Here is a 12,791-nt window from a genome sequence, read left to right on the forward strand (position 1 = left end):
TTATCTGATGGTCTACTTCCCTTCGCGGTGGCAATTTTCTTGGCAACTTCTGGGAAAAAATTTCTTGGAACTCTTTTAATATCGTAACAATAGGAGACGATATATCTTCAGGGTGTTTCCTCTCTGTTTCTTCTCGCATCGCTACTAGAAATGTTCAATCGCCTTGTTGGAGGCCCTGTTTTATCTGTAATGCAGAGACCATGTGGACGTTCGACGTTCCCGATGTCGAGGCAGGGATCATGCAAGGGGACTCTTCACTCATAAAGCTGATGACGTCCAAGTGGGGCATGGGCACAACCTTACTCGTCCGTAGGAACTCCATCCCTAAGATTACTTTGAAATCATCCAATAGAGTAATAGAGAAATCCGTTCTACCAGTCCATTGTTCAGCCCCAACTTGTACATTTCAGGCTACTTCGAAGATGGGTTGTGGCTCTGAGTTCACAGCCTTTATACGACTAGCTTTTTTATCCCATTGCAAGCTCAATCTCTGAGCTTCCTCTTGGGTCGTGAAATTATGTGTGGCTCCTGTATCAACCATCGCATTAGTAGTTCTCCCATTGATAGTCATTGTCAAGTACATTAATTCTTTCTTAACCATGAGCATTGCAGAGGTGGATCCCTCTAATGCATTTACCCTTTGTAAGGCTCCCATTTTGACTTCCTTTTCCGTGGGGGTCTCTTTAGTCTCGATAGCATTAGCCGCCCTTCATCCCGCATTTCCTTGATTTTGGTTGGGGCAATCTCTCGCAAAGTGATTTCCACTACAATACCAACACCGAAGGTTTGGATGTACCGGTCTGTTTCCCAAAAGTCCCTCTTATTGTGCTTGGGGCTGATTTCTCTGGGGGGGGGGGGGTCGATACTGATTTCCCCCTTGGCCTCCTGCAGCATTACCCTGATCCTCCCTATGGGGTGGCCTTGCTTGAGGTCTCCCTCGATTAGGGAACTCAATTATTTGTTCAGCTATCGCCATCGCACTTGCAAGGTCCGTCGGTTTCATCCGAGTCAACTCTTGTTGAGCCCAAAACTTTAGATTTCTTTTAAAGAACTAAATGCGATCTATTTTTGACGTCTTCTATATCGAGCAACACTACTGAAAATGCCACCACATATTCCTGAATGCTTCTTGTATGCCTTAGGCCCATCAACTTGTCACGGTCAAGTTCTTCAACATTGTGTGGAAGAAAATAAACCCATATTTCTTTTTTGAAGTTGTTCCACGATTCAATCACAACTCCTCCGCATTCCATGCTTCGGTACTGTGTTCCCCACCATACGGCGGCAACCTCAACCAAGTATCTAGTCGTCGTACGTATTCAATGAGCATCAATGTCAATCTCTGCTTGATCAAAGAATTGTTTCATATCCCACAATCAGTTTTCAATGATCCCGACATCTCTTTCCCCTTTATATTTCAACGGCTCAACTGGTTTCAACTTAAAACATTCACGACGAACCATCATCGCATTTCCTCCTTATGGGTTGTTTCCAAGATTTCCAGCATTGGGCACACCACCAATCCCGTTTCCCAACAACCTTTCTAAGACTATATTGTTTCTGAAGTTCCCGCATTTCAGCCTCTTGCATACCCAACCGATTTGATAATTCTTGGACCGTAGCCCGCAGTTCATCGGTCTCAGCCCTCACATCACCATCTAACTTTTCAAAGTTATCATGTGCACTTTCAACAGCAGTGGCACAGGCACGAACATCACCTATCAATTCCGTCATTCTTTTCTCGACTTTGGTCACCTGTCTCTGTATAGGGCCGACCATTTCTTCAGAGCGAGACATTTCTGTCGACTCCATGACAAATTTCTCTTTTTTTCCCTCTTTCCCTTTATGGACTTTTCCAAGGAGTTCTCCCAAATCCGAATCCATTATCGAACTCAACTCATGAGGGTTTAAGCAAATACCCCTCTTTCCTTCCCCCAGTTCTCGAGTAGGCTCTGATACCAGTTGTCACGAGCTTATTTGAAAGCTCTATGCGGCACCTGGTAGTTTTGACTAGGTCAGCCTTCCAAGGCGAGAAAGCAACACAAACACCCCACGCAAGGGTGCACAATCGCAATAGAGCACGTAAAAACTTAAAGAGAGCAACCGAGAGAGCAGTAGCGAGAGATAGAGAGAAAGTAACTCATATTCATAAGTTGCAAGATTACAAAAAGAGAGTAAGAGGGGGAGGGACCCGTAACAATTGTTGTTCACGGAAGATCTCAGGTCAAAGGTCATTTATGTACACTACGAAGGATCAAAGAGGTATTTACATCGAGAAACAAAGGTGTCAACATGGCGGCCTAAAACACCCAGTGTACTGCCCCCTCCTCTCTCTTAAAAGGGCCTAACACTTTATAAGTGTGTCCAAAACACAGGATCACGCCTCGTATGGGTCAGGTTATATTTTCAAATATATGGGTTGGTTATGAAGGCTGACTAAGCCCTTATCTATATTCAAAATTGATTCAACCAATGTTGTAATAATTGTCCCGGTCCCTGAATCCATTCTCAAATCGATTCAAGGAACTGGGCTATTTTGATTCGGGGCTGAATCAAAATCGTCCAACTTTCAACTACAAGAAAACACGTGTCACCAAAATATTAAAATAATATTAGAAATATTTAAACACTAATTTGACTATTTTTTTAGATTTATTTAAAAATAAGTTGGTTCAGGTCAACATCATATCAATTTTCTATGATACGAAATGATTGATTAGACCGATTCACAACGATACTGACAATATTGAACTCACAACTGATTGGACTGGGCTCAGCTAAGACGTTATTCAAGGCTCGTCTATATGGATTATCGAGTACTCGACCTGATGCCCATCCCTAGTTAAGCATCGGTCTTTGCACATTGATGCAAATTTTTCAATAAAACATTTTAAAATGATATTTTCAATAAAAAATTTATGCAAACCGTGCATCAAATAATAAAAACTGACTCACACTAGTGGTGGAGTTCAGGTCGAACTAAGGGAATGGAAAATACTTTGTATTCAAGCACACAACTAACTACTCTTTATTGCCAAAAAGAAAAATCAATTAATTGAGTAAATAAAGAGACAGTGTAGCCCTCTACAGAAGACTTTAAACAATAATATAATGACCTTATTACAAACCCAATTAAATGAATAAAATAAAATAAAATATCCAATTAAATGAATAAAATAAAATAAACCCTAATATAAAAATAAGAAAAAAATCTTCATTGCTTTGAGTCTTTTGGTCCCCTTGATCCTTGTGCTTCCCTCTTTGTTCACTTTTGTATGGTTTGATAAATGAATTTCTCAGGGCTTTCTGAGGAGCTCTTTTGAGAGCTAAAAGGGATTTTTTAGAAGACTTTTTAGGGACCTCAGAGAGCTCTTCGAGAGTATGAAAACAGGCCTCTCAGACATTCGATCATTCCTCTGCATAAAATAAAGACACAGAACGCATCAGCATGAATAAAACTAAAACAAATCTAAGCTTAAAAATAGTAAAAACAAGATCTAAACTAACTTCTAACAAACCACTACATGACAGAATAACATAACAAACTATTAAAGAAAGGAACTAACTAATCACGAAATAACTAAAAAAAAATGCTAATGTTGAATGCCTAATTAAATAAATAAACAAGACAATCACGGCTAATGAACTACTAAAACAAATAAAAGCTAATGAAGTTAACATCTATTGCTGAATGAATGTCTAATGCAATACATGGCTTATGTTGAATAACTAACACAACTAATAACTAATGCTAATCGTCTAATGCAATAACTAAAGGATAAACTAAACTAATGAATGAAATAAGATAACCTATGTAATCTACAACTAATGCAACAAAGAACTTATGCAATTAAACTAATGTAATGGATGTCTGCTACAACCGACTAACACTAATCTGCTGAGAGCGTTAATACTAACAAAACTAAAAAGAAAACAAATGTTAATGTTAACTTGCTGAATATGTTAATAAAACTAAAACTAAAACTAAAACTAAAACTAAAGCTAAAGCTAAAGCTAAAGCTAAAACTAAAACATTAATTGACCTAACTAAGAAAAACGTGAATTGACAAAACCAAATATATGTAATCAAGCTGATGTAATCACTATAGCCAACGAATATGAATAAAAAAACAAAACAACTAATCAAGTAAACATCGAATGCAACATGGGTACCAAACAACGTCAAATACGCTGTGATAAAAAAAATGCTGGAACAAAATAAACAAGACTCACTAATAACAAAAAGAACTCAAAACACTGTATGCAAAACCAAACCAACTGAATAAAACAAAATGCAGTGGCTGAATTAAAATAATAAAACACAAAGATTAAATACCAACTGAGAACAAAAATTGATAAAACGTAGATTCAATTTAGTGAAATCTAACTATACAAACTAGAATACTCATCGAAACTACACTAGACTAAACTATTATATATATTTTTTTCATTTTATATTTTCATATGCTAAATTTAATCTAATCTACGCTAAATATGCAGAATATATGATGATCAAATAAGACTACATGCAATGCTATGCTTTATGATATGCAAAAACTAAAAAAAAACTACAGTGAAACAAGGAAGAAGAAGATGATTTTTACCTGTTGTACCCAAATGAACTTCAACTATCTCTCTGGCAGAGAGGATGCGAGAAACCATCGGTGAGGGGGTTTCGAAGACAAATTGAGATGCATAAGAAGCAAGAAAGGAATAAGGTAGGCAATCGATCGATCGAAAAAGGGGAAAAAAGGAAGAAGGGGAGGCAAAGAAGAGAGAGAGAGGGGCACATTATCCAAGGTTGGTAAAAACATTTTTTCTCAGCTGAAAAATAATTATTTATATTGCTACTATAGGTCAAAACACAAGTTTTCAAAGAAGATCCGAAATATTTTCATAGTTTTCAAAGAGGGTCTTTCTCAAAAATGTATTTTTCAAAAGAGTTTTTTCTTAAAATGAATTAAAAATAATTAATTAAGTCATAATCTAACTAAACTATGAATTAGAAAAATTGTAACTAATAAAATGAGTTTTTAATGTGATTATACATAAATATATATAGATGAATAAAATGTAAAATGTTATGCATGATCATAATGAGTATTGAAAGTTCATTGAGTACCCAACCCGATTTCCATCTCTAGTTATTGGCCTTTCTTTGCACATGCATGCAAGATTTGACGTTTATAATATTGACAAGTCAAAAACGGAGGACAACATTGCAATTATGAGAGCGTTGTACACTTACAAGAGTGGACTTGGACAGCACAACAAAAATTGTGGGCTAACATGCCACATATGTTCCCTATCAAGCGCAGATGGGCATCACGCCACCAAAATTTGATTGGTATTTCTCAAGGGTCATCTTCATTGACACAACACAAATAAAAACAGTTTGGTATTTGGTATGGGTCTCTCTCATTTTTTTTTTCTTACAAAAATATACTATTATGAATCAACTCTCTTAGATGAAAAGAATTACATCGAAGATTGATGAGATATCACTGGGGAAGGGATGGTGATTACCTTAGAAAATGCCCACACATCCTCTCTCTCTCTCTCTCTCTCTCAAGTTCACTTTCATGGTGGGTACAGCATTTAATTGTATGATGAAATTTAAAATGTTTTTGACTATGTGATCGGCACCCCACGCCTACACGTTAAAAAAGTACAAGCCCCATTTGTTGGAAGTTGATAAGAATCTAGCTGGTTTTTTACATGCCTAAAGTTGCAAAGTGGCAATGGATTGATGGATATCCCCATATTTTCTATCACATTCAATAACATAAAAAGATAAAACGAATTCCCAAAAAGAAGATATGAAGCTAGAGAGAAGCAGTCAACGACTTCCTTTTTTACATGCATGATCACATGGGTCTTTTTGACAAACACTGCTCTCTTCACGGCATGGAAATCCCAACAACAACCCTAAAAATGCACAAATCTTATTGCTTTCTTCAACTACTCACCTTTGCCATATACGTATATTAGAATGCAAACCAAACAAATTAATTGCCACACAATTGAAGAGAGAGAAAGCGACGTGCAATCCTGTGGGGGAATTAGGTGGGGATGTTCATGTAATTAAGGCTACTGAGTTTGGTTGTTGAGAGCCTCACACGCACACACGAAAACGATGAGTAAACCATTAACGCATTTTGTGGTCAATCTCTCTCTTCTCTTTGTTTATTCTCTTTCTAAAGCTGTGATTGTGTTATTTTGATCTACCTTCTTGATCTCCAGCCTAATTTCTCACTTTGTTTGAGTGGCCTCATCTTGATTCATCAGGAGTCATTATCCAAATATCTCCGGTAATATCTTGCATTAATTTATTCATAAGTTGCCGGAATCCGGCAAGAGGCTATATTGGCCGGTTGCTTTTCTTGTGTGGTCTTTGTCTTTGCATTCATTGCTCACCTCCCCACAACTGTCAACTTACCTCAAGTAGGCTTAGGCGTTCCTAGTTGTTCCGGATGCTCGTGATCCTATGCCTTTCTTTTTTATTTCAGTTTTACCTTTCATTTGAAGAATAATTGATTTTACGGTGAACAAGGGAAATTGATAGGAATAAACTTGTGGGCCTTAAAAATTACTCTTACTTTTGTTCTAGTTTTCTCCTTCCTTAATTCTCTCTCTTTTCTTTCCTTTGTTGATTGTGGCTGTAATAGTTATTATTTAAATTATGCACATATGGCCAGGATTAAGAGTGGGGGCAAAGAAGCCTTGGCCAATATTTTCAAGGTTGCTTTTCCTTTTTATGTTTGCCTTGCATTTTGATTTTCCCACTTCTTCCTGTGTCCCTCCTTGTGGGCACCATTCTTCTCCCCACATCATCTTCTTGTGGGGTCCTCCTCCAGGTATTAATATAGACCACAGGTGCTTCTTATGACAACCAGCGAATCAAAGGGAGGAAAAGAACATTAGCTCTCTCTCTCTCTCTCTCTCTCTCTCTCCACAAAATGGGAGCTCCACTTTCTGCATGGCCTTGGGACGATCTGAGTAAATTTAAGGCATGTGAAAACAAAGAATGAGTTCTTTCCTTACATGCTTGCCTTCATCTGGTTTTCTGTAGGAGTGGGCTGATATTCATCACTAACCTATTGGTTTCTTTTATTTTTCTCTCTTTTGCTGTTTTCTTTTTCTTCCTTTTTCTCCCGATGGCGTGAACGAACAGTATTTTTTATATGCACCGTTGATAGCAAAGAGTTTTAATTCTTGGGGAGAGAAGGGAGCAGAGAACTGGTGCCTTCATATTCTAGCAATATGTACATTGAGGGGTCTTGTACATCAGTTGTGGTATTCATACAGCAGCATGTTATTTCTCAGCAACAAATATAAGGTTGTAAAACAAGGGGTGGATTTCAAACAGATAGATAGAGAATGGAATTGGTATATTTTATTCCTGTATTTTCCCTTCTGTTTCCATTTCTGCTTCATTTAATTGTTGAAAATTGGATGATGTTATATGACTCCTTTTTTTTAACACTGCAGGGATAATTTCATCATCCTCCAAGCTTTCATGGCTGTTATAGCATGTTATTCTTTATCTTTCACAGAAAGCCTTCCTCTTTTCAATTTCAGAGGATTTATTTACATGTTGGTACTGCACATAGTGATCGCAGAGGCCTTGTATTATTGGATACATAGGATGTTTCACTCTGATTACCTCTTTCGCCATTACCATTCTCTCCACCATCTTTCCGTAGTATCTCAATCTTTCACAGGTAAACAAGAGCACAGCTACCATAATAATACTTTGTTTGCTATCTTCAATCTCTGGGGAGTAACCAAAGTTGGTGATCTCTGCAGCTGGAACAGCTACCTTCTTGGAACATCTAGTGTTGGGCTTAATCATGGGGATTCCCATGTTGGGGGCAACATGGATGGGTGGTGCATCTATCACCATGTTCTATGGATATGTACTGACTTTTGATTTCCTGAGATGCATGGGACACTGCAACGTTGAAGTGATGCCAATGTCTCTGTTTGAGAACATACCCATCCTTAGATATCTCATCTACACACCAAGGTTTGTTACTCTGCGGTATACTGATCTCTTTCATCTTTGTGGAAAACCTTTCCTCACAGTGTAGGTTTTGTTGATCCTTCCTCTGCTACATCTTTTGATCTTTGAAATTGCTGCGGAACATTTATTGCAAAAATTTTCATTAGGTCCTTTACTCTTACAAAGGAGTTAAGAAGTGAAGCATATACCATTTTGTCCCCAAGGTCAACAACCTTTTTCACCTTAGTTAACCTTCAGAACAAAACCATGTCCCAGCATAATTTGTACATAATTAAGGTGTGAGAAACCATGCATGAAGCATGAAGCATGAAGCATGCCTGAAGCGTTTAGGTCCTTTAGGAAGCATAAAAGTGGGTAAGAAGCGACAATAGAAGCAAGTAAAAAGCAACACAAAATTAGAAAAATAATAAATATGGCCGGTTTTTTCATTTAAATACATCATTAAGGATTTTTTGTCATGATATGTAGGTTTTACAAAAAAAAGTAAAAATAAAAAACAAAAGAAATTCTAAAATGAAAAGCGTGTTTTGAACATCAGGTAAAGTTCGATTACATATGAGAAAAGAGAGCTTCTCATAAAGTTTCAGAAGCGTAAAAAAAAACATGCAGTTTAGCTCTTGAAAAGCGAGTCTGAGTTTTTTTAGAAGCTTCTGGTAGCTATGATTTATGTTCTTGGTTGTGCTTTACCCAGCTGATCTTTCTTCATGATTCTTTCAGCTACCATAGCCTTCATCATACAGAGATGAACTCAAATTTCTGCCTGTTTATGCCCATATATGATGCCTTGGGGAATACTCTGAATAAAAAGTCCTGGGAGCTCCAGAGGAGGATTAGATCTGGTGGGTTTCTAAAACTTTGGTAAATGTATAAATATAAACATATGAATACTGAGTAACTAGAATATAAGAACTGAAATATGAGAACTGAAATATGAGAACCAGAAATATGAGCGTTTCCGACACTTTTTTGCAAATCTAACCATGTGGATGTACTTGGCATGGGGAATTTGCTAGGAATCAACCATTGGATCATGTATTTTCGATAAAAAAATGTGATTTTTGAATGCTTGAATATTTATAAAGATTAAAAAAATCATGTTTATGCATCAAAATCGGATGATTCAAAAGCTAGTTCTTATAAAACCAAGCATCTAGATCACTGTAAGGTTACATTCAAGTGAAAAGAACAAAAAATCCATCAAAATAGCCGTTCACACATTAGTTCTCATATTTCTAGTGATTCTATATATTAAAGAAAACAACACTTTTGAGCGTGCACTTGATTGGAGTTTTTTTAAGTATATATATATATATATATATATATACTTAAAAAAACTCCAATCAAGTGCACGCTCAAAAGTGTTGTTTTCTTTTTCTTATAATTTTTTAATGCAAACCTCTTCCACCTTTTTTTCTAAAGGATGTTAGGAAAAACCATTTCCACTGTTCATAAGTTTTACTTTTTGATAGCTGACTGTCAGAATTTGTATTGCAGGGAAAGATGTTAGGGTTCCAGATTTTGTCTTCCTTGCGCATGTAGTTGATGTGCACTCCTCTGTGCATGCACCCTTTGTGATTAGATCTTTCAGCTCAGACGCATTCACCACCAACCTTCTGATGCTGCCCATGTGGCCCTTTGCCTTCATAGTGATGCTCATCATGTGGGCATGGGCAAAGACTTTTGTGGTTTCATTCTACATGTTAAGAGACAGATTGCATCAGACTTGGAGCATCCCTAGGTTTGGATTTCAGGTGAATAGTTTTTATATTTCACATATTTTAATCAATCTTTCTACTCTTTCTTTTGTTTAATCTTTGTTGGTTCGCTTCTTTTTTTCTTTTTTGATTTGGTTTTATGGTTATACGCAGTATTTTTTACCATTTACTAGGGACGGGATCAATAAACACATTGAAGAAGCGATCCTGAGTGCAGATAAGTTGGGTGTCAAAGTTATTAGTCTTGCAGCGTTAAACAAGGTGAAATTATTAATATTTGAATAACTATTACATGTTGATCTGAGTTGTTGACACTATTAAGACATATATCTTAATGATATCATTTGCCAACTACCTAGGCACAGCTAGGCTAGGCAGTTGTGGTTTTTATACAGAGGATCATTAATACATGGGTACGAAGCTCATATCAATTGGATGAGCCCGTGACTGTGGTATCATAAAAAATCTGACAGACTTGATTTATCATCTTTTTGTGGGCCATGTTCCTGCAAGAAGTTTTGGACCCTATATACCACAATCGTGGATGTTTAGTTTTCAGGTTTTTGGTTTGCATGGTAGGCAAAAAGAACCCTTTAGCCATAGCACATCCCCCCCCCCCTCTCTCTCTTAAATTATCTGTCATACAGTCTGATGTAATGCATATATTCTCTTTGTGCAAATCTGTTTCGTTGAATGTCATCTCAATGGTTCTATTATTTCATGAAGTTGGAGAAAGTTACAGCTGGCTACGATCAAACTCAATGCTAGTCTTTACTCATTTCTAGTGCTTATTATTATGACAGAATGAAGCTCTCAATGGAGGAGGGACACTATTTGTGCAAAAGCACCCGGATTTGAGAGTAAGAGTTGTTCATGGGAACACATTAACTGCTGCAGTTATTCTTAATGAGATATCAAAGGATGTGAAGGAGGTGTTCTTGACCGGGGCTACTTCTAAATTGGGAAGAGCAATTGCTCTCTATCTCTGTCGACGCGGTATCAGAGTCCTGGTATGTGTCACAATTTACAGCTATAGCTTACTAATCAACATAATGACCAATAATTCACTTGACTAATTACAGTTATCAATGTATGCATGTTTACTTTATTGACAGATGCTTACACTCTCTACTGAGAGATTCCAAGCCATTCAAAAGGAGGCCCCCACGCAGTGCCAGAAATTTCTTGTCCAAGTAACAAAATACCAGGCAGCTCAGAACTGTAAGGTAATAAAGAAGAAGAATAAGAGGACTAAATAAAGATACAACAATTGACAGCTTATTAAAGAAACTTCTTTTTATGCCAACCACAGAGTTTGAAAACAAAGGGCAAAAAAAAGAAGAGTGGCAAAGAAAAGCAGTTTCTTATTATATCACTCTTGTATAATTTAATCTATGGTGGACTTGAAAAAGGCAATCCATCCGTGCCAGTCCCTTTCTAACACTGAAGGCAATATGGATCTCTGGATTCGTAGCCATATATCAAGTTCATTTACTCCCACTTGGCGTCTTGCTTTCATCCCCAAATGAGATAAACACCACCATCTTCACACTAAAAACATCATTATTGCTACTATATCTTTACCACTGTAACAGACGATGATGTTGCTTACTTTTCTTGTTTTCTATTTTTTCTTATGTTGATAGACATGGATAGTTGGGAAATGGATTTCACCAAGGGAGCAAAGGTGGGCCCCAAGTGGGACCCATTTCCACCAATTTGTGGTACCCCCAATCCTTGGGCTAAGAAGAGATTGCACTTATAGCAGCCTGGCAGCCATGAGACTCCCGGATGACGTTGAAGGATTAGGTTCATGTGAGGTAAGATATTTGCAGGGTTTGGTTGGGATCCTTATGGCTTACATATTCCTCATGATCTGTATATTATATTATAACTATACGTCATATCATCCATGTTATACACTTTGTGTAGTCTTTCTTTTGTATTATTATATGCCACCAACCTTCAAATTATTATTATTATTATTTTTTATCAGTACACGATGGGGAGGAGGATTGTCCATGCATGCCATGCAGGAGGTGTGGTACATCTTTTAGAAGAGTGGGAACACCACGAAGTGGGAGCCATCGACGTGAACAGGATTGACCTAGTGTGGAACTGTGCCCTGAAGCATGGGTTAAGACCCATTTCTTGACATACGTGTAGTCCTATTCAAAAGATTACAGAGGCTAAAAACAATTTGTTTTCTTGTTTCTTCAAAAAGAATTGCAGAATTGTAGTCCATGTACGATCCTTCATGGCGTCATGTTTATATTGATGCCATGTCAATGTCTGATAAATGTGTATTTTATCATTTCTTCCTCATTTTCTTTATGACTATTATTTCAAGAGTTTTGAAGATTCCCCATTTACTGAGTATCTTTTAGTAACGTATAGAAAGAGATTAATCTTCGGTTTAGACTTTTAGTAACAGTGGCAGAAGTTGAAATACTCTCTCTCTCTCTCCCTCTCTAGATTGTCCCTAGTCAAGAATTGGGTCTGGTCTAATTCAAGTCACAGTGGGCCTGGCCTAATTAGTTAAATGGGCCCGATTCGGGCCTGGTCCATGTTGCAAAGACACAAGGCCTGGCCAATATACGTATATCGGTCGAGATTAAGAGCCAGGTCTGAACCTGCTTATATCTGAGTTGAGCTTTTGTCAGCCTGGATTTGAGTCGGGCCTGTCAAAACATTGTGGGCCTATAATCAGGTCGACCCAGCCCAGCCAGGGGCGATGTTCACCCCCTAATAACAGGTCCAAATATGTTGCCCTTCCTCTTCAGTTTTGCTACCAATAAGTAAAGAAAAGGAAACTTCATTTGGTTGAATGCTACCCAAAATAATGTAATGATGAAAACCCGACCAACTGACATGGTTTTGGCTGTATGATCCAAAAGGAGGGAACGATGGAAGGGGTGAACATAAATAAATACAAACTCATTTATTACCCGGCCCCAAATTGAAGCACAACAATTGATTAGGTTTGCTGTGTAGGTCTCAACACTGTAGTGAGAATAAATCAGCATAACAGTTCCTACATGATCATTGGA

General features: G+C 37.5%; 1 protein-coding gene across 1 annotated transcript; it reads left to right on the forward strand.

The window, feature by feature from the left end:
* Positions 1-6,908: 6,908 nt before the first annotated feature.
* On the forward strand, positions 6,909-12,066 carry LOC149834999 (very-long-chain aldehyde decarbonylase CER3-like). The gene is made up of 11 exons (XM_090011644.1): positions 6,909-7,010; positions 7,175-7,389; positions 7,492-7,724; positions 7,810-8,029; positions 8,744-8,865; positions 9,521-9,777; positions 9,895-10,002; positions 10,545-10,751; positions 10,857-10,967; positions 11,388-11,561; positions 11,738-12,066. The coding sequence occupies exons 1-11, from the start codon at positions 6,960-6,962 to the stop codon at positions 11,894-11,896; spliced, it is 1,857 nt and encodes a 618-aa protein (XP_089867770.1). The 5' UTR covers positions 6,909-6,959; the 3' UTR covers positions 11,897-12,066.
* The last annotated feature ends 725 nt before the right edge of the window (positions 12,067-12,791 follow it).

This window comes from Nuphar pumila, chromosome 6 (genome assembly GCF_984573655.1).
Source record: "Nuphar pumila chromosome 6, dmNupPumi1.hap1.1, whole genome shotgun sequence".
Lineage (NCBI taxonomy): Eukaryota > Viridiplantae > Streptophyta > Magnoliopsida > Nymphaeales > Nymphaeaceae > Nuphar > Nuphar pumila.